Genomic DNA, 27,159 nt, shown 5'->3' on the forward strand with positions numbered 1-27,159 from the left:
GGTACCTACTCGGAAAAGGGGAAGGGTTCACCTCGGCCACATGACCAAATAGGAAGTGGCTAACTGCGGAGCAAAAGATATTGGTTATGATTGTGACTGACAGCCTTTTGCCCACGAATAATAAGAGCAAGGACGTGGGGAGTTTAGAGTGCACTTTCGCCTACCTCTTGAAACACAAAATCAAGTTCAACCTACTGGCCCTCATGTTGAAACACATGGAATTTTGCAAAACTAGCAACCGGCTTAGCCTACCCTACGAGATGATCCTAAGTTGGATCATGGAGAAAAAGGGGGTGTATCTAAGCCACACTGAGGTCAAGACCGCGAATGGCATGATTTTTAATGCCCAGAACCTCCGTCGCAATGATATCTACTACACCGAGGGAGGACAGTATGTCACCCTCGAGGAAATTTGTCTCAAACCCGAGGAGGAGCATAGAGAGTTGGTTGACCGATTGGACATCTCCAACAAAAAAGCTTAAGCGGGCAATGCAAGATTGTGGGGGACTAGAGAGAAGTGAGGAACATGAAGAAGATAGCGAGCCTAACCCACTGGCACCCGCACGAACAGGAGGAAACCCAAAGGGACAAAATGAAGAATCTGTTAATGAGCGCATCCCAGCACAGCTCACTCGGAAAAACCAAATCATGGACGAAGGGTTCTCGTCCTTAATCCACGCGACACGCGCTTTAGATCAGAGGGTGGCAGCAATCGAGACCATCCTGGGTACTCGCGGGGCATCCAGTTCCGGAGCAGGAAACCAAGGTAGACCCGAACATTCCAATCACCACGTCACCAGAAATCCAGTCTACCCCAGCAAGGACAACACGTGGGGCCACGTTCCTAACCAGGAGGCCAAAATACAGAGTGTCCAGGGGTGAAAGAATGGATTAACACACAGGCTTCGGGGACGAAGCCTCTTGTAAGGGGGGGAGAGTGTAACACCCCGTGTTACGGCCCCTAAAACCAATTAATCATTTAATCAATTACCTAAAAGAAAGGACTAAATTCCAATAATTAATTAATAAAAGGCCCAGCATAGTCCATGGGCCCTTATCCCTAAACCCAATCCCCTAGTTCTAGAAGGAATAGAACTAACCCTAATTAGGGACTCTTAGGTATATAAATAGGGGGGCATAGGAGGCACCTAGAACCCACACCACAGTAATCCCTCACCACACAAGAAGTTCCAAGAATCCCCCTAGGAGAAATCAAGAAAGAAGGAATCTTAAAGAAAGACCCTTCATAGCCAAGGAAATTAATTAAGGCTAAGAGGTAACCCATGTCTCAACAAAACCTATTTTCTTAGCTATGATCTCCCTCTTAGGCCTCCCTCTATATTCTTGTGTCTTGATGAATCGTTTATGATATTGATGATGTGATCTTGATAATTGGTGTTATGATTTTATGTGTGATCTTGATGATGTTGAGGGATTCATGATGATTGTGTGATGTTCTTGATGAATCTTGATGTTTCTTGATATTAAAAGATGAGTTATGTTTTTGTTAATTTAAATATGATTAGAGCCCTCGGATGTACCGTGAAATTCGTATGGTGTTATTCTTGTTGTATTGGGTGGGAATTCGCATGATCGGGTGTTGTTTTGGTTTAGAAATTATGATAGGATACGTGCCGTATGATTCTTGCTTTTCATCCGTTAATTGCCTACGTGTTGTCATCAATTGCGTTTAAGGGTGTCTAAGCATGGTTTCGGGTTCCACAAAGGATCCCGGGGCGCGTATTGTGAAAAAGAGTCAGTGGGGGGTAGGTAGTGGTAGGGGACCCACCACCTACCCGCGGCCGGAAATAAAGCCGCCGCCGGCGGGCAGGCGACTGCCCGCCGGACACCCGCTGCCCCGATATTTGTCGCCAGCGGGTGACCATTCACCCACCGGCTTCCCCGTTTGATGTTCCCCCGACCCCCGTGGCGTCCCAATGGACTCCGTCTATCGTGCCTAAAGTCTAGTTTGATGTTTCGGGTACCATTTGTAGGATAAATGAGTCTTATATATATATATATATATATATATATATATATATATATATATATATATATATATATATATATATATATATATATATATATATATATGTGTATATATATACATATATGTATATATATACATATATATATACATATATATATATATATATATATATGTATATATATATGTATATATATACATATATGTATATATATACATATATATATATATACATATATATATACATATATATATATATATATATATATATGTATATATATATGTATATATATACATATATGTATATATATACATATATATATACATATATGTATATATATATATATATATATATATATATATATATATAGACATATATATATGTATATATATATGTATATATATATATATATATATATACATATATATATATATATATATATATATATATATGTATATATATATATATGTTGCATGCTAGTGGAATTGGTATCCCGTCGGCCTAGGTGAAAGAAGCATGAACCCCTTTGGATTATTCCTAGTATGTGGATGACCACGCATAGGTTTCGTTATATGTTCTCTCCCCTTTCCCAACGTGTTAATATGGGTTGCATGTGCTTGCTTTGTGTTATGTGTGCATGATACCCCAATTTGGTTGCGATCAAATTGGTTATTCCTGTGCTGCGGTTCAGAAGCTAGCTGCGGTCAGAATTACACTCTTGGGTTGCGGTCCACCGTTTGGTTGCGATCAAACGTTTTACATGAGCTGCGGTTCATATTCCTGGCTGCGGTCAGATGACTACTCTTGGGCTGCGGTCCACTGTTTGGTTGCGATCAAACATTATGATGAGCTGCGGTTCATCTGTCGGTTGTGATTGACCCCTTCGTATTGCGATAAGAGGCAGGGTGCTGCGGGGCCGTGTCAGGGCTATATGTGCTGACCCTCATGTATGGGCATGCGATTGGTCCTATGGCGCCAACAAAGTGTGCTTGTGTGATGAGTTGAAGGATGATATACATGAGATGAAGTGAATCCGTGACCATAGGATATATGCTAGTATCTTTACATGTTTGGTTACAACTGTTGAACGTGCCTATCCCATAGGATATATACTAGTATCTCTATATGCTTGATTATAACTGTTGAATGTGCTTATCCCTACCTGTCGAGTCTATTCTTGGTTTTAAAACTAGTGTCTCCTAAGTATATATCTTCCTGCTTCAAAATGGTTTTCGTATATCTATATATATCTATCTATAATGTATTTCAATGCGTTGGAGTGGGTTACCAGCATCTCTCACTGAACAGATAGATTTGTCTTTCAGGCGCAGAGAAGTAGTCACTGGAGCGCGCTACAGATTTGGAGCGTAGAGTAGATAGCTTTCCCTTTCGGCCTGCGTGCCATGCTTATGTATTTACATTATCGAGGATATTAGTTAGTCAGCCTGTGCACCTGGGTTCTCCAGCCCAGGTGTGTCATAGCACCCCGTACTCTATTATATTATGTTTTGGGTTTTAATGAGAATCTACTTTCATTATATAAGTTTCAAAAGTTTTAAAATTTCGGGGTGTTACACCTTACTAGGGATTTCATTCACCATAGAAGAAATGAGATTCAATAGGAAGAGAAAGTTAACCCGAAGTTTAATTGACTCTCAAGAAACTTTGGGAAGGATTTGGAATGTGCGCCCTAAAAGATTGATTTCGTTGACCAAACTTGGCCAAGACCTTGGGTGCATTAGAGAACTTAGTGTTGAATCATCACGAGAGATTCCCTCAAAGATAGAAAAGAAGGATGAGACTTTAGCCGGGGAAGCAAGTCTGACAAAGATCTTAAAGTCAAACAGTGCCAACACCAAAGAAAAAGAATCATCGGTTCGTCAATACGTCGTGATCAAAGCATCAAATCAGAGTAGTCACTTGAGATCGAGAACCCTTAACCCATCCTAGCCGAATACATTTCCTTCTCTTTGACAATCGAACCCCGTCTTATTGCAAAACCCTTGCTAACCTCCGAACCTCATTCTTGATTCCCCATTCTAAATGATTCCATACAAGGTAGCAACCCCACTTCCTAAGTTGCAACTTTGAAAACTTTGATCCTCATTCCTAAATTCACTTTGTCCACAAGCTTGAAGCCCGAACCGTCCGCTCTCTTTACCCTTTTAACCCAACATTCCCAAAAACCTGATACACATAGATATACAACCATATAGTTTCCCCTGTAAAATACCTTCTCTTTATGACCACCGTACTAATGTTGACTCGTTATCCCCGTGATGATTTCTAAGCTTCGGGGACGAAGCTCCTCGTAAGGAGGGGAGAGTGTAACACCCCGTGTTACGGCCTTCAATCCCGAATTAATTATTTAATTAATTACGTTAATAATAATTAAAAAGGATTTAATTTGGTTAGGATTCCCTTTAATTAATTAATGTGGTCCACCATGGACTGTGGACCCTTGCCTAAACTAGAGTTTTAAGCCTATTAGGAATAAAGAGGGTAAACCTTTTACTAATCAGATTCTAATTAGGAATCCTAGACCTATATACCTATTAGGAATAAAGAAAGTAGACCTTTATTATTCTGAGTATGATTAGGATTCCTGATTCTATAAATAGGGGATTAGAAAGCAATTAGAACCCACACCATAATAAATAGCACCACACAAGAATTCCCAGGAATTCCCCACCACCAAACGTAGGAGAAATCAAGAAAAAGAGATCATAGAGAAAAGAGCCTTAATAACCAAGGGATCTAATTAAGGCTAAGAGGTAACCCATGTCTCAACAAAACCTATTTTCCTTGCTATAATTATCTTCTTTGGCCTCCTCTCTATACTTGTGTCTTGATAAATCGTTTATGGTATTGATGATACGTTCTTGATGATTGTGAGATGATTTTATGTGTGATCTTGATGATCTTGATGATGATAAGAGGTTTTTGATGAATATGTGATGTTCTTGATGAATCTTGATGTTTTGGCAATTAAAAGATGAACTATGATTTTATTGATTTGAATATGATTAGAGCCCTAGGTTAAAATTGGGAATTTCGTATTGTGTTATTCTTGATATAATTGGGTGGGATTTCGCATGTTCGGGTGTTGATTATGTTTAGAAGTCATGATAGGATATGTGCTATATGATTCTTGCTTTTGATCCGTTAATTGTATACGTGGTGTCATCAATTGCGTTTAAAAGTGTCTAAGCATGGTTTCGGGTTCCACAACGGATCCCGGGACGTTTATTTTGGTAAAATGTCAGTGGGGGGTAGGTGGGGGTAGGGGGACCCGCCACCCACCCGCTGCCCGAGAAAGACGTCGCCGGCAGCGGGCAGCCGGAGGGCAGGCGAATGCCCGCCGGGAACCCGCTGCCCGGAAACCTAACGCGGCGGGTGGTCCACCACCCACCGGCTACCCGCTGGAAATTATCCCGACTCGGGACTCCGGCTTCCCCGTTTGATGTTTCCCCGACCCTCGTGGTGTCCCAACGGACTCCGTTTATCGTGCCTAAGTCTAGTTTGATGTTCCGGGTACCGTTCGTAGGATAAATGAGTCTTATATATCGCATGCTAGTTGAATTGGTATCCCGTTGGCCTAGGTGAAAGAAGTATGAACCCCTTAGGATTATTCCTAGTATGTGGATGACCATGCATAGGTTTCGTTATACGTTTTCTCCCCTTTCCCAATGTGTTAATATGGGTTGCATGTGCTTGTTATGTGTTATGTGTGCGTGACACGCAAACTATGCAATTCTAGCTCAATTCAAAAGTATTTTGGGTAAATATTTATCATCAACAACTCCATTAGCATGATCCTTTTGCAAGCTTAATCACTATTGAACAGAGAACCATTAAACCATTTATGTGGAGAAACTATATTGTATGTATCGAGAAATACAATTAAACATTTTTAAAATAAAATACTTTGGGACCAATCGCATGCCCCGAACATGAGGGTTAGTACATATAGTACTAACACGGCCCCGCAACACCCTACCTCATACCGCAGCATGAAGGAGTTGACCGCAGCCAACTGTATAGACCGTCGATAGTTTCAACGGCGGATCACAGCCCTACACACCGCTGACGCGCTCAGTCGGTGGACTGTGATCCTCTTTTGGGGACTACGACCCTACACACTGCTTGACGAGCTCAGTCGGTGAGTCGTAACCGATCAAAGCCCTACACACCGCCTGAGGGACTCATTCGGTGGGCAATGATCTTCTGGGACTATGTAACACCCCGTGATACGGCCTTTAGTCCCGAATTAGTTATTTAATTAATTCCATTAATGATAATTAAAAAGGATTTAATTTGATTAGAAATACCTTTAATTAATTAATGTGGTCCACCACGGATCGTGGACACTTGCCTAAACTAGAATCATAAGCCTATTAGAAATAAAGAAAGTATACCTTTACTGTAACACCCCGTGTTACGGCCTTCAATCCCGAATTAATTATTTCATTAATTACGTTAATAATAATTAAAAAGGATTTAATTTGGTTAGGATTCCCTTTAATTAATTAATGTGGTCCACCATGGACTGTGGACCCTTGCCTAAACTAGAGTTTTAAGCGTATTAGGAATAAAGAGGGTAAACCTTTTACTAATCTGATTCTAATTAGGAATCCTAGACCTATATACCTATTAGGAATAAAGAAAGTAGGCCTTTATTATTCAGAGTATGATTAGGATTCCTGATTCTATAAATAGGGGATTAGAAAGCAATTAGAACACACACCATAATAAATAGCACCACACAAGAATTCCCAGGAATTCCCCACCACCAAACGTTGGAGAAATCAAGAAAAAGAGATCGTAGAAAAAAGAGCCTTAATAGCCAAGGGATCTAATTAAGGCTAAGAGGTAACCCATGTCTCAACAAAACCTATTTTCCTTGCTATAATTATCTTCTTTGGCCTCCTCTCTATACTTGTGTCTTGATAAATCGTTTATGGTATTGATGATATGTTCTTGATGATTGTGAGATGATTTTATGTGTGATCTTGATGATCTTGATGATGATAAGATGTTCTTGATGAATATGTGATGTTCTTGATGAATCTTGATGTTTTGGCAGTTAAAAGATGAACTATGATTTTATTGATCTGAATATGATTAGAGCCCTGGGTTAAAATTGGGAATTTCGTATTGTGTTATTCTTGATATAATTGCGTGGGATTTCGCATGTTCGGGTGTTGATTATGTTTAGAAGTCATGATAGGATATGTGCTATATGATTCTTGCTTTTGATCCGTTAATTGTATACGTGGTGTCATCAATTGCGTTTAAAAGTGTCTAAGTATGGTTTCGGGTTCCACAACGGATCTCGGGACGTTTATTTGGGTAAAAAGTCAGTGGGGGTAGGTGGACCCGCCACCTACCCGCTGCCCGAGAAAGACGTCGCCGGCAGCGGGCAGCCGGCGGGCAGGCGACTGCTCGCCGGGTACCCGCTGCCCGGAAACCTAACGCCGGCGGGCAGCCGGCGGGTGGTCCACCACCCACCGGCTACCCGCTGGAAATTATCCCGACTGAGGACTCCGGCTTCCTCGTTTGATGTTTCCCCGACCCTCGTGGTATCCCAACGGACTCCGTTTATCGTGCCTAAGTCTAGTTTGATGTTCCGGGTACCGTTCGTAGGATAAATGAGTCTTATATATCGCATGCTAGTTGAATTGGTATCCCGTTGGCCTAGGTGAAAGAAGTATGAACCCCTTAGGATTATTCCTAGTATGTGGATGACCATGCATAGGTTTCGTTATACGTTTTCTCCCCTTTCCCAATGTGTTAATATGGGTTGCATGTGCTTGTTATGTGTTATGTGTGCGTGACACGCAAACTATGCAATTCTAGCTCAATTCAAAAGTATTTTGGGTAAATATTTATCATCAACAACTCCATTAGCATGATCCTTTTGCAAGCTTAATCACTATTGAACAGAGAACCATTAAACCATTTATGTGGAGAAACTATATTGTATGTATCGAGAAATACAATTAAACATTTTTAAAATAAAATACTTTGGAATGTTAGATCAAAATTGAATTGTATTAACCAATAAAAAAATGAAATTGGACAATAATCTATTCACTTGTATCTTTAATTTGAACATAAAAGCTCTTGAGTTGTAGAAGAACTCCAATATGCTTTTCCAATATATTGCTTGGTAAGAATCCTCTCCAGCTCAATTGGCCTGCAAGGAAGAATGAGTGCGCCTTCATTTTCGAACCCATACTCCTCAGCAGCTTTTTCCAATAGCCATAAGAATGAAGGGTGCGTTAAACAACTTAGAAGAACAATGAATCTCTTGAGCTTCTCATTGTCCACTGCCATCACCGCGAAATGCCCTTCTTTAACGTCATTAGACACATCCTTGGAGTTCTCGAACTCGTCAAAATCATTCAGGGATGACCTCTGATGATCTGGTAAAAAACTCTTTTGTAACATTTGTACCATTATTGTCTTGAGGTTCAAGCCATTCCTTTTCTTCCCGTTTGATCTAAACAACATTGCCATGATCTTTTCGTTTCTTTTGTAGTGAATGAAATGTAATTTTTCATTCCCTCAATTTAACGATATTAATAGGATTAAAAGACTGAAGGATTAGACTGACAGATTCAACGATGATGTCAGTCAGATAGATGGATCACTGATTTGTTTGCAGAAAGAGTAAACTAAGGCAGACAGCGAAAAGAGCAACACAGAAGATGTTTACCCAATTCGATACAGTGTGTATCTACATCTGGGGGACGATCACAGAGGCGTCCAATCCACCAACTCATAATCCGATGTACAAAGGTAGAGAAACAATAATCTCACCCAAGTGCCCCACACAAGGGACGTACCCAGTCTACACAGATTTAGTGGATTGTTGAAGATGGAGAGTCGTGCATACAGAAGTTCAATGAAATCCCTTCACTTGGAGAGCTAACTCTGATGCAGTCCACTTCAGTGACGCAGTCCAATGTTGTTCCCACAACTGTGTGATCTTAGCGTCCTTTTCGTTTAAGCAACGATATCTCTTCTCAAGTTCTTCATCATAATCAACAAGAACAAATTGTCTTGAGAAGAGGCATGATAATCAAAGATGTGGTCTCTTAGTATATGTCGGAGTGTTTCTTTCTTCTCAAAGGCGTAACCCTAATTCATGACCGAATACGGGTACTTATACTTCCATAGCAAGAACACTTTCCAAAAGCATCTTTGATTGTAGATGGTAGGACGATAGGAGAAGGATGTAATCTTGAAGATTCGGTCAATACCATTCCAAGACAAATCCGCTGATATTCATTCCAAAGCTGACTTCTTATACCGCATTCAGTAAAAAGGAAACATCTTCCTAAAACAGATCTTTAGTGTCAGTACGTCTGTTGCTGTATCTGATCAATCAATCTTCTGTAACACAAACCGACACCAAGCTAACCCTATCTTAGATTGCCATAATAATATTGCCAATTATATGTTGGGGTTTTTTGAGCAATTAAAACACTAACAAACTCCCCCTTTGGCTATTATTTGGCAAAACAACTAGACTAAGATAAAAAGACAACCTAGATAGGACAAAGATAACAAATGCATAAAAGTCAAAGATCTGAATTACAATTCATAACAAAAAGACAACATACAAATTATGTTGAAACAAAACATCATTCTTCATACGGATGGTGCCATCACAATCAGACGCCCAGACAGGGCCAGAAGGTACAAAGTCCTACAAAAACACTCCCCCTGGGTTCTACACTCCCCCTTTTTGGCAAAAAATAGTCAAAGAGCATTCAAGCATTGGAAGGGTCCTCACTGTCGGACTTAGCAGCATCAGCAGTAGCAGATTCAGTCAAGCTCAAGCGGAGAAAAACGGTAGCCAATTCGGTACGGGCCGCAGTTAGCTGCTTCGTAATAATTCCATGAACAGTCTCAAGTTCAGATACCCGGGCCTTCAAGCGAAGAGAGAGTTGAACATCCTTCGCATGTGGGGAATCAGCATCCACATTGTCAGCGTCAGGAGAGGGAGGAGCATTCACCGGCGTAACATCGCGAATGTGTTTTCCAGTCAGAAGGCGATGATCAACAGTATACAGAAGAGTCGGACTGATAACCTCACTAGGCATTGGCACAAGGCCCTGTGATGTCAGAACCCCAAATATAAGGTTAGGAAAAGGTAACCTTACCTTCTGTTCTCGCGGATGAATCAACGTGAGGATATGATAAAAGATCCATGACCCTAGGTCAATCGACATTTTAGTTCCAATCCGAAACAGGAGAGCTGCCAATTTCTTGCCAACCGTATGAAAATGAGCAGATGGTAGCCAGTTGTGAAGAGCAATACGGTGCAGAATGTCATATTTAGAGGTGAGTTTCGAGCTAAACAGAGTATCAATATCATCCGTAGGCCATGCAGAGGTTTGACCACCTGTAAGGGTCTTTGCCACCAAATCCCAGTCCGTTATCTCTTCTTCATCAACACCCTTCAAACCATAATATTCATTTATCACATCTGGACCGAAGACATACCATTTTCCCCGGATGAAGATTTGCATGCACCGCGTCCCTGTCAAATTGTCAATCTCCTCATTAAGATTACAATAGAACTCGTAAGTCAGTAGCTTCGAATATGGACAGATGGAGGTGACAGTCTTCAAGAGGCCCACATCACTCAGCAAGGGCAAGATGTCGCAAACAGAGTTCAACTGGTTTTCATCAACGGACCTCTGAACTATAAGATCTCTCTGGATCATCGTGGACCATTTTCCTTGAGCAGAAGAAGATGCAAACTGAGGTTTATAGATGGTGGTGTCAGGATTCTCCGTAGTAGGTTGAACCTCAGGTGTGGTACTTCGTCCTCTTGAGCAAGTAGTTGGTTTTCCTTTCCGGGTAGAAGTAGTAGGAACCACAGCAGGTGCCTTGGTCTTGACAGATGACCGCAGGGTTTTGAACACTTGTTGCACGGGAGGATCAACTTCAGTTTTTACTGATTCAGCAGACTTTATTCTCTTCTCAGGTTGAGCCACATCAAGATTGTCATCACCTGATTCAACAACAACTTTTACAGGGGCACTCTTGCGTTTGGATTTTCTAGTTTCCTTGGATGGGGAAGGCTTAGAAGGGCTTGGTGAAACTGAGTGGCTTGTGTCTGATATTGGGGCAGATGAGGTTCCTAGAAGATTGGTAATCGCTCGAATCTTGAAAGTGGTTGAATCTGGATGCGTTGTAGCTTCAACAGTAGGGGGTCTAGACAACGGGGCTTGTGAGCCATACACTTCAGCAAGAATCTTCTCGTCTTCACTAGAGGACTCAGAAGGATGAATAACTCGATACGGTTCTGGAATCGAGGTAGAGGGTAATCCTGCAAAATGCCGGACGTGTTCCAGGCTCTCGGCCAAAGATGAAGATGTAAAGACAGGCACCCCATCTATTTGATCAGATGCATGAGGGCTTGAATTACTAGCAGCCTCAATCTCAGTGGGCAAATTTGAGGGATTATCAGATGGACAGATCTCAATCGGGGACACAGCAATTTCAGAAGAAGGCAGAGCAGATTTCACAGTATCAGTAGAATACACAACCAAACTTAGATTGTTGCCCAACTCTTCTTTCTTCACACTTGACCCAAAACTCATATATAATCCCAAGGGTGAATAACCCTATTTAATGTGGCTTGTCAGAATGCATGCAGAGCTGATGTGATTGACGCAACGGTATACCTCCTTTTTAGGGATGAAACGAAAGAGTTGAAGATTTGAATTTCGAAAAGGCGAATTAATTTATGGTAAGAGGGGTTAAGAAATTATCTTAACAAAAACAGAAGGGAGATTTAAAAGGAAGTCAAAGGCTGAATTTTGACCCGTAAATGTGACACCATCGAGTCTCCTTTTGTATATCTTACTACCTTATTAATCAATCCTGCAGATTTCCAGAGCAGATCTGAGAATCTCAAACCGATTTGCATCCTGGGGCTTAGTCAAAATATCAGTCAATTGCTTATCTGTTTGAATGTATTCCAACTCTATTTCCTTGCATTCTACCAAATCTCTGATGTAGTGATGCCTTATATCAATATGCTTCGTTCTGGAATGTTGCACTAGATTCTTTGAGATATTGATGGCACTGACATTATCATAGTAGAGTATCATAATTCTTTGAGTAAGACCATAGTCTAGAAGCATCTGTTTCATCCACACCAACTGAGTACAACAACCTCCAGCGGCTATATATTTTGCCTCTGCAGTACTTAAAGAAATCAAATTCTATTTCTTGCTCAGCCATGATACCAAGTTCTTTCCAACGAAGAAGCAACTACCCGAAGTACTTTTTCTGTCATCAATATTTCCTGCCCAATCAGTATCACAGTATGCAACCAGACTAAGTTCACTGTCCTTGGAATACCATAGACCATATTGAATTGTTCCTTTTATATATTTTAGAATTCGTTTAGCAGCTATCAGGTGCGACTCTTTCGGATCAGATTGATATCTTGCACAGATTCCAACACTGAACATTATATCTGGTCGATTAGCGTTTAAGTAAAGCAGACTTCCTATCAGACTTTGATATACTGTGTTATCAACTGATGCACCAGTGTCATCTTTGGATACTTTTGTGGAGGTAGAAATAGGTGTCCTGGATGGTTTACACAATTACAGATCAAACTTATTGACCAAATTCTTAGCATACTTTTCTTGTGAGATAAAGTACCTTTCAGGACTCTGTTTCACTTGCAGCCCTAGAAACTATGTCAGTTGGCTAACCATGGACATTTCAAATTCTTCTTTCATGACTTTGACTAAATCATCAGTGTACTTTTGTAAAGTAGAACCAAAGACAATGTCATCCATATAAATCTGAGCAATGGTAACATGACTTCCACTGGTTTTTACGAACAAGGTTTTGTCAACACTTCCTCGCTTATACCCATGGTGTAGCAGATACTGTGTCAGTCGTTCGTACCATGCCCTTGGAGCTTGTTTGAGACCACAGATGGCTTTTCTGAGCTTGTAGACATGAGATGGATGATCTGGATCTTCAAATCCTTTCGGTTGAGCCACATAAATATCTTCATGCAGGTACCCATTCAAAAACGTTGTCTTAACATCCATCTGAAACAGTGTGAATCCCAGAATACATGCGACTGCCAACAAAATTCTGATTGACTCTAACCTTGCCACAGGAGCAAACGTTTCATCATAGTCAATTCCCTCTATCTGAGTGTATCCTTGAGCAACTAACCGAGCTTTGTTCCTTGCAATGTTTCCAGCCTCATTAGTTTTATTTTTGAAGATCCACTTTGTTCCGATTATGTTGACACAATCAGGTCTTCGTACCATATCCTAGACATGATTCCGGTCAAATTGGTGCAGCTCCTCTTGCATAGCCTTGATCCACAGATCATCCTGTAAAGCTTCGTTTACACTTTTTGGTTCTATTTTTTAGGTATTGCAAGCTGATCCGGATATTTCTATCAGATTGTTTCTCATCCGGCTTCTGGTATTCATCCCATCTATTGGATTGCCAATAATGTTGTATGAAGGATGATTTTTCTCAGTTCTGGTGGGCTTGTTCTTACCCACATTATCGGCGAGAGGAGTCTCCTGTTCAGAACTTTCTTGATCTTCATCAGATGAATCTTGTGTTTTGGATCTGGTGTCCTCAGCTGTGCTTAACTCACTAAGAGGAGGTTCTGTCTCTGGTTCAGTTACTGATGCTTCTACAGATTCGTCAGGATAGTCATCTATAACCCCAGAAAGACGCTCTCATCACTCTTAGGTTCAAACTTCCCTCTTTGTTCCCTGTCGATCAGCACATAACACTTTGTTCCAAACACATGAAAATACTTCAAGTTCGGCTTCTTCCCCTTCCAGATCTCATATGGTGTTTTGGACGTACCTGGTCTAAGGTAGACTCTATTTACAGTATGACATGCTGTGTGTACTGCTTCAGCACAGAAACGTTGTGGCAGATGCGATGCATGTAGCATAACTCTAGCCATTTCCTGCAAGGTTCGATTCCTTCTTTCCACCACACCATTATGTTGAGCTGTTCTGGGAGCTGAGAATTCGTGGGCTATACCATTCTCGGAGCAAAAATCTGAATATAAAGAGTTTCCAAACTCTTTCCCATGATCACTTCTCAGTCTTTGAATTTTTATTATAGGCTCGTTCTTTTCTTTTTGAATCCTTATGCACAAGGTTCTAAAAGCATTGAAGGCTTCAGATTTTTCTCTTAGGAAATATACCCAGCTGAACCGAGAAAAGTCATCTACACACACAAATATGTATTTCTTTCCGCCAATGCTTTCAGTTTGTGTTGGTCCCATAAGGTCTATATGAACCAGTTCTAGGCATCTCTCAGTAGTAATAACTTTTACTGCTTTGTGAGGAGTTCTTATTTGTTTCCCAATGGCACATGCACCACAAACTCCTTCTTGTTCTATTATGATCTTAGGTATCCCTAGCACAGCATCTAATTTGATCATTTTGTCTATATCTTTGTAGTTTATGTGACCCATTCGTCTATGCCATAGTTTTGATTCATCTGATTTAGATAGGCACAAGCATTTTCATTAGTCAGAACATAACAGTTGTCAGAGGATCGTGTTCCTTCCATTACCAGTTGATCTGCTTTATCACTGACTCTGCAACAGTTACGATTGAAACACACATTCCAGTTTTGATCACACAACTGACTAATGCTAATAAGATTTGCTTTCAGACCACTGACTAATAGAACTTCTTCTAGATGAGGTAAGCCTGGTACATTTAGGGTACCTTTTCCAACTATTTTCCTATTTTGTCCGTCTCCATATGTAACTGATCCACTGCTAGGTTGAACAGCCATAAGACACTTGACATTTCATGTCATATGTCTGGAACAGCCACTGTCGAAATACCATCTTGCTTCAGTTGTAGAGGCGGTCAGAACTATAGTGGGATAGCATATTACTTCTGACTTCCTGACCCAAACTTGTCTTGTGAACGGTGTAATAGTCTTATTCTGATATTTCTCCTTCTTTTGATCTCTGTAAAAAAAATAGCACTCAGGTCGAGTGTGACCTTTTGTTTGACAGTAGTGACAGATGAGTGTATATTGTCTGATTCTGGCAAATTTAGCTTTGAATTTTGAGTACTGAGATTGAAACGCCACTCTGCCAAAATCAGTTTCTGCAGTTCGGGCATGTATCTTTCCCTTTTCCTTTATCTGGGCTGACCAGGATGACTGACCTAGTTCATACCTGCGAGTTGGTGTACCAATTGTCGTACCCTCTTTGACAAACACATGAATAGTCTTCGAAGGCTCTCCTCGTTCATAAACAAGACCCTTTTTATCATTTGGATTTCGACCAGAATCCAGAATTTTGTATAGAGTTGATGTGGTGTCCATCATCTTTATGTCCTTCTTCATATCCTCCAACTCTTTTATCAATTTTCCCTCTCGAGATCTTATCTGAGTTATAAGATCTTCTTTTGTGACAAGTTCTGTGTTTAGTTTCTTCAGAAGATCATCCCATTGCTTCAGTTCTTCATTCAAAATTTTATTGACATTCACCAGTTGTTCCTAGCTTGCAACAAGTTTAGCAAATTCCATTTCAAGTTGGGTATGCCTCTCTTCAAAATCATCTGTCGAAATATAAGACTCTTCATCAGATTCATTTTCTTCTGACTGATTCTCTGTAGCTGAAAAGAAAGCAACAAAATTTCCCACGTTGTCATCTGACTGATCATTAGATGCTTCCTCCTCATCACCACTTAGTGTAGCCACGGACATAGCCTTCTTCCTTTTGAGATAAGTTGCACATTCAGCCTGTATGTGTCCAAATCCTTCACACTCTCGACACTGCACTGACCGGTTGAGAGATCTACCTGTGTCAGTCGAACTGCTTCTGGGTTGTCTTGTTCGGCCAGTTTGGGACTGATTGTTCTGTGTGAAAAAGGGTGTTTCTGTTTTCTGATATGAGGAGTTACTGCCTTTGTATTGTGTCTTGTTAGATTGTCCTTGACTCCTTCTGTTAAAGCCTTTCAAGATCTTCTTAAAATTCTTGGTTAGCAAGGCCAAGGCTTCATCATCTATGTCATCTGTGTCCGATTCTCGATCACCTTCAGCAACAAAAGCCACTGACTTGCCTTTTCTGTTGACAGCGAGATCATCATCAGCCAGCACTTCAAGTTCATACGTGTGTAAGCTTCCCATAAGTTCTCCCACACTCTTCTTTTCCCAGCCTATGTGTTCCTGAATTGCAGTTACTTTCATTCGGAAGCATTTTGGCAAAGGACTATTCTTTCATCAGTGAACGGTTCGCCGAGTATTGAAGCTCTATTCATCAAATTTTTAACACGACTATGAAAGACTGAGATTGTTTCCTCTTCGCCCATTCTAAGAGCTTTAAACTCTGACAGTACCATTTGAAGCTTTGATTGCTTCACATCACTTGTACCCTCAAATCTGGTTTCAAGAATTTCTCATACTCGTTTTGCTTCTTTTACCCCAGTGACTAAGGTAAAAACAGATTCATGCAAAGATCCTATGATAGAGTTCAGTGCTTTATTGTTTAGATCAGAGGCCGTCATCTCATTTTCTGTCCAAGTCTCAATGGGCTTTGCCACAGTGGTTCTATCAGGATTCTGAATAGTTGGGTGGCTCCATCCAGAGAGAACAGTACGATAGACCCTGGTACCTTATGCCTGGAGATAGATCTCTATACGGGCCTTCCAGAATGAATAGTTGTGACCATCCAATTCTGGTGGTTTCGTGCTTGCATCCATCCTGAATAAAAACAACCAAGCAAAAAAAAACACACACAAGGAGGCAAACTACCAACCGACAACCAGAGACACTTCCAATAAATAGAGAGCAATGCAAAAACAAAAACTTCCTGTACGGATCAAGTCACTATGTGGACTTAAAAGCTCTGATACCACATGTAATTTTGCATTCCCTCATTTTAACGATATTAATAGGATTAAAAGACTGAAGGATTAGACTGACAGATTCAACGATGATGTCAGTCAGATAGATGGATCACTGATTAGTTTACAGAAAGAGTAAACTAAGGCAGACAGCGAAAAGAACAACACACAAGATGTTTACCCAGTTCGATACAGTGTGTATCTACATCTGGGGGACGATCACAGAGGCGTCCAATCCACTAACTCATAATCCGATGTACAAAGGCAGAGAAACAATAATCTAACCCAAGTGCCCCACACAAGGGACGTACCCAGTCTACACAGATTTAGTGGATTGTTGAAGATAGAGAGTCGTGCATACAGAAGTTCAATGAAATCCCTTCACTTGGAGAGCTAACTCTGATGCAGTCCACTTCAGTGACGCAGTCCAATGTTGTTCCCACAACTGTGTGATCTTAGCGTCCTTTTCGTTTAAGCAACGATATCTCTTCTCAAGTTCTTCATCATAATCAACAAGAACAAATTGTCTTGAGAAGAGGCATGATAATCAAAGATGTGGTCTCTTAGTATATGGCGGAGTGTTTCTTTCTTCTCAAAGGCGTAACTGTAACACCCCGTGTTACGGCCTTCAATCCCGGATTAATTATTGAATTAATCCCATTAATAATAATTAAATATGATTTAATTTCGTTAGGTTTCCCTCTAAATAATTAATAAGGTCCACCATGAATCGTGGACTCTTGCCTAAACTAGAGTTTTAAGCCTATTAGGAATAAAGAAAGAACCTTTTACTAGTCAGATTCTAATTAGGAATCCTATACCTATTTATCTATTAGGAATAAAGGAAGTAGGCCTTTTACTATTCAGATTATGATTAGGATTCTCTTTAATTAATTAATATGGTCCACTATGGACCATGGACCCTTATCCCTAAAACAAGTCATTAGTCCTATAAGGAATAAGATTAGTAAACCCATACCATTCAGACCCTAATTAGGACTCTTAAATATATATATATATATATATATATATATATATATATATATATATATATATATATATATATATATATATATAAAAGGACATAGGAGGCACCTAGAAGCCACACCACAATAATCCCTCACCACATAAGAAATTCCAAGAATTCCCTTAGGAGAAATCAAGAAAGAAGGAATCTTAAAGAAAGACCCTTCATAGCCAAGGAAATTAATTAAGGCTAAGAGGTAACCCATGTCTCAACAAAACCTATTTTCCTTGCTATAATTATCTTCTTTGGCCTCCTCTCTATACTTGTGTCTTGATGAATCTTTATGGTATTGATGATATGTTCTTGATGATTGTGAGATAATTTTATGTGTGATCTTGATGATCTTGATGATGTTAAGAGGTTCTTGATGATTATGTGATGTTCTTGATGAATCTTGATGTTTTGGAAATTAAAAGATGAACTATGATTTTATTGATTTGAATATGATTAGAGCCCTATGCTAAAATTGGGAATTTCGTATTGTGTTATTCTTGATATAATTGGGTGGGATTTCGCATGTTCGGGTGTTGATTATGTTTAGAAGTCATGATAGGATATGTGCTATATGATTCTTGCTTTTGATCCTTTAATTGTCTATGTGGTGTCATCAATTGCGTTTAAAAGTGTCTAAGCATGGTTTCGGGTTCCACAACGGATCCCGGGACGTCTATTTTGATAAAGAGTCAGTGGGGGGGTAGGTGGGGCTAGGGGGACCCGCCACCTACCCGCTGCCCGAGAAGGGCGTCGCCGGCAGCGGGCAGGCGACTGCCCGCCGGGCACCCGCTGCCCGGAGACTTGTCGCCGGCGGGCAGCTGGCGAGTGGTCCTCCACCCACCGGCTACCCGCTGGAAATTGTCCAACTCGGGACTCCGGCTTCCCCATTTGATATTTCCCCGACCCTCGTGGTGTCCCAACAGACTCCGTTTATCGTGCCTAAGTCTAGTTTGATGTTTCGGGTACCGTTCGTAGGATAAATGTGTCTTATATATATCGCATGCTAGTTCAATTGGTTTCCCGTTGGCCTAGGTGAAAGAAGTATGAACCCCTTAGGACTATTCCTAGTTTGTGGATGACCACGCATAGGTTTCTTTATACGTTTTCTCCCCTTTCTCAATGTGTTAATATGAGTTGCATGTGCTTGCTATGTGTTTTGTGTGCATGATACCCCAATTTGGTTGCGATCAAATTGGTTATTCCTTAACTGTTTTTCAGAAGTTGACTGCGGTCAGAATTACACTCTCGGGCTGCGGTCCACCGTTTGGTTGCGATCAAACGTATTACATGAGCTGCGGTTCATATTCCTGGCTGCGGTCAGATGATCACTTTTGGGCTGCGGTCCACCGTTTGGTTGCGATCAAACGTTTTACATGAGCTGCGGTTCATATTCCTGGCTGCGGTCAGATGATCACTCTTGGGCTGCGGTCCACTGTTTGGTTGCGATCAAACATTATGATGAGTTGCGGTTCATAGGTCGGTTGCGATCGACCCCTTCGTGTTGCGATACGAGGCAGGGTGCTGCGGGGCCCTGTCAGAGCTATATGCGCTGACCCTCATGTATGGGCATGCGATTGGTCCTGTGGCGCCAACAAAGTGTGCTGGTGTGATGAGTTGAATGATGATATAAATGAGATGAAGTGAATCCGTGACCATAGGATATATGCTAGTATCTTTACATGCTTGGTTACAACTGTTGAATGTGCCTATCCCATAGGATATATGCTAGTATCTTTACATGCTTAGTTATAACTGTTGAATGTGCTTATCCCTATCTGTCGAGTCTATTTCGGTTTTGAAACTAGAATTTCCTAGGATGTATCTTCCTGCTTCAAAATGGTTATTCTTATATCTATATACATATATATATATATATATATATATATATATATATATATATATATATATATATATACTTATACTTATACTGTATTTCAACGCGTTAGAGTGGGTTACCAGCATTATTCGCTGAACAGATATATTTGGCTTTCAGGCACAGACGATTAGCTCCGGAGCGCGCTAGAGGACCCAAGGTTTAGATAGATAGTTTCATATTCGACCTGCGTGCCATAATGATGTAATGATGTTGTTTAAAGATAATTAGATAGTTTAGCCTGTGCATCTGAGTTCTCCAGCTCAGATGTGGCATAACACCCCATATCCTTATGTTTAGTACTGCTCTGTTAGGGATTTAATGAGAATTTACCTTTATTATATAAGTTTTAAAAGTTTCAAAAATTTGGGGTGTTACAGTAACCCTAATTCATGACCGAATAAGGGTACTTATACTTCCATAGCAAGAACACTTTCCAAAAGCATCTCTGATTGTAGATGGTAGGACGATATGAGAAGGATGTAATCTTGAAGATTCGGTCCATACATTTCCAAGACAAATCCGCTGATATTATTTCCAAAGCTGACTTCTTATACCGCGTTCAGTAAAAAGGAAATATCTTCCTAAAACAGATCTTCAATGTCAGTACGTCTGTTGTTGTATCTGGTCAATCAGTCTTCTGTAACACAAACCGACACCAAGCTAACCCTATCTTAGATTGCCATAATAATATTGCCAATTATATGTTGGGGTTTTTTGAGCAATTAAAACACTAACAAAGAAAGAATTGAATTGAGCTGAGGTGCCCGCCTATAAATATGCTAGAGTGGGCTATATATACAGAAAAGTATTAGTAACATTGAAGAGTGTAGAGGGATCGGGTCATCTATAAGTTAAGATATATAAGAGGCCAGAGGATGAAAACTATAATGAATTGTATTAACAGTAATGAATGACAAGAGTATAAGACCTAGGTATATATACAGGAATAGACTTAAGGAGACTAGGATTGGGAGACTTAGGGAGACTAGGATTAAGAATCATATGTAGACTCAAATACATAGATAGAGTCCTAATACGGAGACCATTGCATGTGAATGAGGTTTGATTTTATCATGAATATACATTGCAAGTTGAAACGTCCCTTTTGATTAACCAATGAACACGCGTATAGTATATATAGTATCTATAGCCTACATTCCTGCCTACTTCTTTTTAAGAGTTAATACAACAAATGGTCCTCTGACTATTGAGATAGTACTTCTTTTAGTCATTGACTTTCAATTCGACCAAAACACATAACTTGACTTTTATTTTTTACCATAAATAGTACTCCGTTAGTTTTTCTGTTGAGTGATTGTTAAATTTAATGGTATTATCGTCAAATTAAAGATAAAAAATAAAATAATTAACAACCATTGTTATTCATTATCTGGTCTCAATGATGATCAAAACATCAAAACTGGATCCTAACATCAACAAGTGAATCATTAATTCTCAAGGTGACATGATTATGTTTGTGAGTAATAGGACTCGTTGAAGCTCGTTCGTAGTTCTTTGCAAAAGAACTGGTTTACGAATAATACCATTCATTCCAACTTGCAAGCATCTCCCAATCACATCTTCATCGCTTCTTGCTGTTAGAGAAATGATAAGTGGGAAGCTACGGCTTCGAAGCTTCCGGATTCTCATGGATAATTCAAAGCCATCCAAATCAGGTAAATTGAGCTCCAAAAGGACTACCTTAAACGAGGATACTCCAGGGCCCAGTGCACCGAGTATATATATATATATATATAGTGTAAGGTTCCCGTGCGGTTGAATTCTTCCCGTGTGGTTGTGCGATTGATTAATGTGCGTGAGGTTTGTACTCAATGTGCGTGACTATTGTGCTTAATGTGCCTGAGATTTGTACTTAATGTGTGTGGCTGTGTAATGTTAATGTGCGTGAGCTTTGTACTTAACGTGTGTGAGTCTTGTGCCTAAGATGCGTGAGTTGTGTGCTTAATGTGCGTGAGTGTGTTTTTCATCCACTGCTGTGAAAATTATGCGCATCCACTGCTGCATTTTCTTCTTGTTTTTTGTTTCGAAGTGGTGGAAGAATGAATTTTGTCTTGTTTTTAACATAAAATCAGAATAGCCATATGTGCGTTTACATATATCCATCCATTCACACACAATCAGAAAAACTTCACCCACCTTCTCTTTCTGTTCTGCTTCCTTATGAGCTCGTAATTCTGAACTCAAGTCACGCACATTAAGCACAAACTTCACGCACATTAAGCACAATACTCAGGCACATTAAGTACAAAACTTACGCACATTAGCATTACACACTCACGCACATTAATCTACCGCACAACCGCACGGGAAGCCACAAATGAACCTGATCCCTTCCCTATATATATATATATATATATATATATATATATATATATATATATATATATATATATATATATATATATATATATATATATATATATATATATATAGTTAAGTTCAGGTGCGGTTGACCCTTCCCGTGCGGCGGTGGGTTCAAAGATGGTGGAAATATATATATATATATGTATATATATATATATATATATATATATATATATATATATATATATATATATATATATATATATATTAAGTTCAGCAATGTACTGATGATGCGGCCCAACATAACAAAAATTCATTAAAAGTATCAATTGGGTCAATCACAAGGCCCAAGTCCAAAGAATTAAGGCAACTCTTCATTGGTGATGTTCAAAGATGGTGGAAATTCAAGTCAAGCCCATTTGCAAAAGATGAAGAAGAACTCAAGGCTTTTTATAATTGTTTAAGTGCTGATTTTGGAGATTAAATTAGGCCCAAATCAGCCTTATTATTTTTGGTCATCATTATTTTAAATTGTTTAGCATTAAAGAGAAAACAATAGTTTGTATTTAGAAATGATTCCTTAAATCCCTTTCTAAATAGGACTATTTTTACTTGCTTTCTAGATTAGGTTTAAGACTCTTTTTCTCATTGTATTTAGGATTAGAATGTTGTCATATACCTATAAATAGGACACATCCATATCAGTTTTAAGGAGGCTTTCATTCAATAAAATTCTTAAGTTTTTCTTTACACTTGTGTAAGAAACCTTATGGCTAATTGTGGACTCAATTAGTGGCTAGTCGTGGACTCGACTAGCAAATTGATTCGTGTCCTTGAATCAATCTTCCTTTCTTCAACCCTAGATTTAGGTTCGTGGACTCGTTCTTGAATCGAAGGAAACTAGATCCGACTCTAGTTGATTTAAGATTGCATCATCGAGGTATTTGAAGCTACAATGGGATTCTTCTAAGTCTTTGAAGATTCGGGACTAAGGATTTCTTGTGAGATTTAAGGTATTTTGATCCATCTCTATCCTTGCATTGAGAGTAAGCTTGGGACAATACTCCATCTTATTTGAATCTTGGACTAGGTTCATATCAATTTGGTATTCAGAGGCTAGGTTTATCTCATAATCATTACAATTTTGGTTCCTTAGGTCATATATCATAACCATTGCAAATTTGTTTCCCTTGGTTATAAAATATAAAAAATATCATTCTTATCTTACATACTGCTTTTTTTTCGTGTCTTATACATCAATAATCAAAAAAAAATTGCTTTCTTGATTGTGTTCTTGAATCTTGATACATATTCTTCAGTTTCTTGAAAACCTATCTCGAAAGAGTTTTCAATTTTTCCCATCCAATATCAACAATAACCCACACCTCCTAAGCTCCATATTGCCAAAAATTCTTTCAAGAAAACAATCCCATCTTATTCACACCTATATCCTAAGCGCAATTACGCGCAATCACGTCGCAATCATACCTTGTCTAGATTTTCGTGTTTGTGACCAGTTTCAAAGAATGACCTATATCTCGAGATCCACTACTCAGTTTTATATGAAATTTTGATATGTTGTAGATATCTTCTGGGAAGTTCTTTTGATATATTATACATGTGCTAATTCGTTCTGGTGTTTGAGATATTGGTCTTCAAATTTAGGGTAGCGTTTCTATTTTTCTAGACGATTCTTGAAATTCTTGATTCTATTTTGAAGGGCTTGTGTGGAACCACTTGGTCCGAAATTTTTTGTGATATTTACAGTACTTATTTGGATGTTACTTATAAAAAAAATCAAAAAATTTGAAAAAAATAAAAAAGAGAAAGCAATAAAGAATAAGAATAAGGTTGGGGAAAGAATTTGGTTGGTAGGAGAATCTTGGAGGGAAAAGGAAGGGGAAAAGTATAAGGTTGGAAGGAGTTCTTGATATATTCTTATTTGGTCGTGGTACACTTGCACCCCTTATACATTCTACTTATCTCAATATTTTGATATTGGTCTTGCATATCTTTCTGCCATACTTCCTTCTTTGCTTTCCTTTTTCTTTCAAATCTTGCTTAGTTTTTTTTTGTTGTATTTGTTACGTTTTATCCGTTACTATTATTATAACATTAGGATAAGTTAAGATAATATTCAGTATTTGATATGTGGTGCAACACTAATAACCTAATAGCTAGACTACCATTATGATTAGGAGTCTAGTTAGGGTTTAGGAGACCTAAAGACATACAACCACAATGATGGCCAGTGGTTATATAAGGGCACTAGTCCTCTCACTGCTCACGCTACATACCTCATACACCATCTAGAGAGAGCTGAGTAAAGTGAGAGACAAAATACTCGTGTTATCTCTGCAGCAGTCCGGATCGTTCAATCGTCTCAAAAACTATGGTTGGAGGTTAGTCGGTCCTGTATCACATATTATATGCTTGTGATATATTTAGTCTAACAGTTGGTATCAGTCGCCATAAATAATTTCTGCCTGGTTCTTTTTAATTGCATATAATTTTTTGAATATGTTGTATACTTTTTATAATTGAGATACATATTTAAATATTTGTATGCAGTTGTATGTCTGGGCTGTTGGAAATTAAGTTTATTCCGTATTATGAAACAAAAAAAAAATTATATTGGATAATTAATATTTGTTTGTCCTCTTCGCTGCTTCGCCGAAAATTTCATTTTGGCCTTTGCGCTGCTACTAGGCTGAACGTAGGGAAGATGATGAATGAAGATGGATGATGATTTAAGGTTTGGGCCGGGTCTGGCCCAATTGGGTCAGACCTGGGCTCCTATTAAAAAAAAATTTTTACTGGGCCTATTTTTGTTTTGGGCCAAACCTGAATTGATATTTGGACTACATCAATTCATTCAGATTAACATCTTCATCATATTTGGACTTCTTCTAATTAAATTATTCAATTGAATTTTTTTATTAAGTCTATTATTAAATTATTATTCAACTTTGAATAATTATTCAGTTTTAATTTTTCAGTTGAATTTTTAATTTAATAATGTTTTTCAGTTTAAATTATATTAAGTGTTGCAATTTGATTGTGGAGTATTTTGTGAGTAATATGCATAACCTGAGCATGCTATTTATCTCTTTATTGCAATAATTATTTGACTGTTATTATAATTATGCCTGTGGAAAAACATGTTCATTAAGATAAATTTAGAGCCTTTTAGGTCTGAATTATATGTTTTGCATGATTTAGTGCCTTTAGGTGAATTAGTGCCTTTTAAGGTTAGATTATGCATATTATTACTCACTCCTTCAGTTATTACTCTACTCGTGTTTTATAAAGTTCCTAAAGCACATAAAGTACATAAACAATTCGTAGTTTACCCTATTCAAAGCCTTATCCATAGGTGAAACTACACTCTTTAGATCTTTCAAACGATTTTACTTCAAAAATGAGAACGCATGAATTAGGTTAGTTTCTGGGGGAGGAATACTAGTTCTATGGCCCTGGCTTAAAAGCCTTGTTGCTTCTAGTCCCCTTGCGACGCTACTCTGTCTAAGGAGTTAGTTTTTAACCGAGCTTCATCTCGACCAACTTTCCTGGGAGTATACCTAAGGATTGTCTATCATATTTTGGTTTAATCTGTTTGTTTATTAGGTTGTCTTGCTAATGTGATTATGTTGTTTGGTCAATTAAAGAGTAGCCACAACATCTTTAATTTACCAAAATTACATATTAAGTTTTACTCACATAAAGTTAAAGGCAAGAATATTGTAGTTAATTTTGCGTGATATGGCAAAATTTAGCCCACAGGCAATTTTGTTATATTTGTAGGGTTAATTAGGATGAAATACCATACTATGATCATAATTTGCCCACAGGGATTATGTATCGGCATATAGTTTTGGTAGTTTTGTCATTAAGGGTGGAAAAATTAAAATCGCACCCATTCCGTTTCCACCATTCAATTTTGGTAAATTCATTATGCGTAAAAATTTAGCCCACAGGCAATTTTTATGGCATCAGAATTTATCTTTTGCATAATTTTACATTGGTAATATTATGTACTTCAGTATCTCTCTCTAATTTTTGTGCCTCGAAAATATTCTAACCAAGCTTTCAATTTTCTTTTACAGTCACTCTTCCAATCACTCAATCAATAACTATTGATATTCCTATCCTTACTGATGATAATCACAAAGAGTGGAAAGATGTTGTTCTATTGAATTTGGGAATATTAGGGTTTGATTATGCTATTCACAATGAGAAGCCTCTTGAGCTTACTGCGGAAAGCACTGTGGAACAAAAAACGCTATACGAGCGATGGGCAACAGCCAATCGCTTAGGCGTATTCCTTATTAAGTCAAAAATTGCAAAAGAGATTTGTGGTCCCGTCGATGATATTGAGGAAATTAAGCCATTACTCACAGCCATCGATGAGCAATTTGTTGACGCGAATAAATCTTTGGCAAGTACCCTGATAATGAAGCTTATCATTATGCGTCTTTCCACTGTCAAGGGAACGCGGAAACACATCATGCAACTCAGGGACATTGCGGCTCAATTGAAGATGTTGAAAATTATTCATTCAGATGCCTTTGTGGTGCACTTTGCACTAAATACCCTATCTCAGGAATATAGCGTGTTTAAAATTTCCTATAATACACATAAGGAAGAATGGTCTATCAATGAATTGATTACCATGTGTACTCAAGAGGAAACACGGCTTATGACTGAGCTTGGGGAAAGTTCTTTAATGGCCACAACAAGGCCTAAAAGAAAGTCTGGAAAGCCAAAGGGACTTACCATGGCTGCTAAGGGGAAACTAACCCCTAAAGCAGACATTAAGAAGATATAAAAGTGTTTCTTTTGCAAAAAGAAGGGACACATGAAGAAAGATTGTATCAAGTTTCAGAAGTGGATGTCCCAAAAAGGTAACATTTCATCTTCTTTTGTTTGTTTCGAATCTAACATGTCGGAAGTTAATACTAATTCCTGGTGGGTTGACTCTGGTTCAACAATCCACATTGAAAACTCTTTGCAGGATATGACAAAACTGAGACAGCCATCGGGAAC

At 38.9% G+C, this 27,159-nt stretch overlaps 3 protein-coding genes across 3 annotated transcripts; 1 reads left to right on the forward strand and 2 right to left on the reverse strand.

Annotated features, from left to right (window-relative positions):
* Positions 1 to 8,093: 8,093 nt before the first annotated feature.
* Positions 8,094 to 8,510, reverse strand: LOC109153580 (auxin-responsive protein SAUR50-like). The gene has a single exon (XM_019301435.1). The coding sequence runs from the start codon at positions 8,508 to 8,510 to the stop codon at positions 8,094 to 8,096; it is 417 nt and encodes a 138-aa protein (XP_019156980.1).
* Positions 8,511 to 9,769: 1,259 nt separating this feature from the next.
* Positions 9,770 to 11,611, reverse strand: LOC109153582. The gene has a single exon (XM_019301437.1). It carries the CDS (start codon positions 11,609 to 11,611, stop codon positions 9,770 to 9,772), a length of 1,842 nt encoding a protein of 613 aa, XP_019156982.1.
* A 9,783-nt stretch (positions 11,612 to 21,394) lies between these two features.
* Positions 21,395 to 26,941, forward strand: LOC109153583. Its single transcript, XM_019301438.1, has 2 exons — positions 21,395 to 21,464; positions 26,220 to 26,941. Exons 1-2 carry the CDS (start codon positions 21,395 to 21,397, stop codon positions 26,939 to 26,941), a joined length of 792 nt encoding a protein of 263 aa, XP_019156983.1.
* Positions 26,942 to 27,159: the final 218 nt, after the last annotated feature.

Source organism: Ipomoea nil, unplaced genomic scaffold (genome assembly GCF_001879475.1).
Source record: "Ipomoea nil cultivar Tokyo-kokei standard unplaced genomic scaffold, Asagao_1.1 scaffold2510, whole genome shotgun sequence".
NCBI classification, from domain to species: Eukaryota; Viridiplantae; Streptophyta; class Magnoliopsida; order Solanales; family Convolvulaceae; genus Ipomoea; species Ipomoea nil.

What these genes read in the sequence shown, in the direction of transcription:
- LOC109153582 (XM_019301437.1), bottom strand. Translation starts at nt 11,611, where the DNA reads ATGAGTTTTGGGTCAAGTGTGAAGAAAGAAGAGTTGGGCAACAATCTA.
- LOC109153583 (XM_019301438.1), top strand. Translation starts at nt 21,395, where the DNA reads ATGATAAGTGGGAAGCTACGGCTTCGAAGCTTCCGGATTCTCATGGAT. An exon ending in TTCAAAGCCATCCAAATCAG is followed by an intron (nt 21,465 to 26,219) that starts GTAAATTGAGCT and finishes TTTCTTTTACAG; the next exon opens with TCACTCTTCCAATCACTCAA.
- LOC109153580 (XM_019301435.1), bottom strand. Translation starts at nt 8,510, where the DNA reads ATGGCAATGTTGTTTAGATCAAACGGGAAGAAAAGGAATGGCTTGAAC.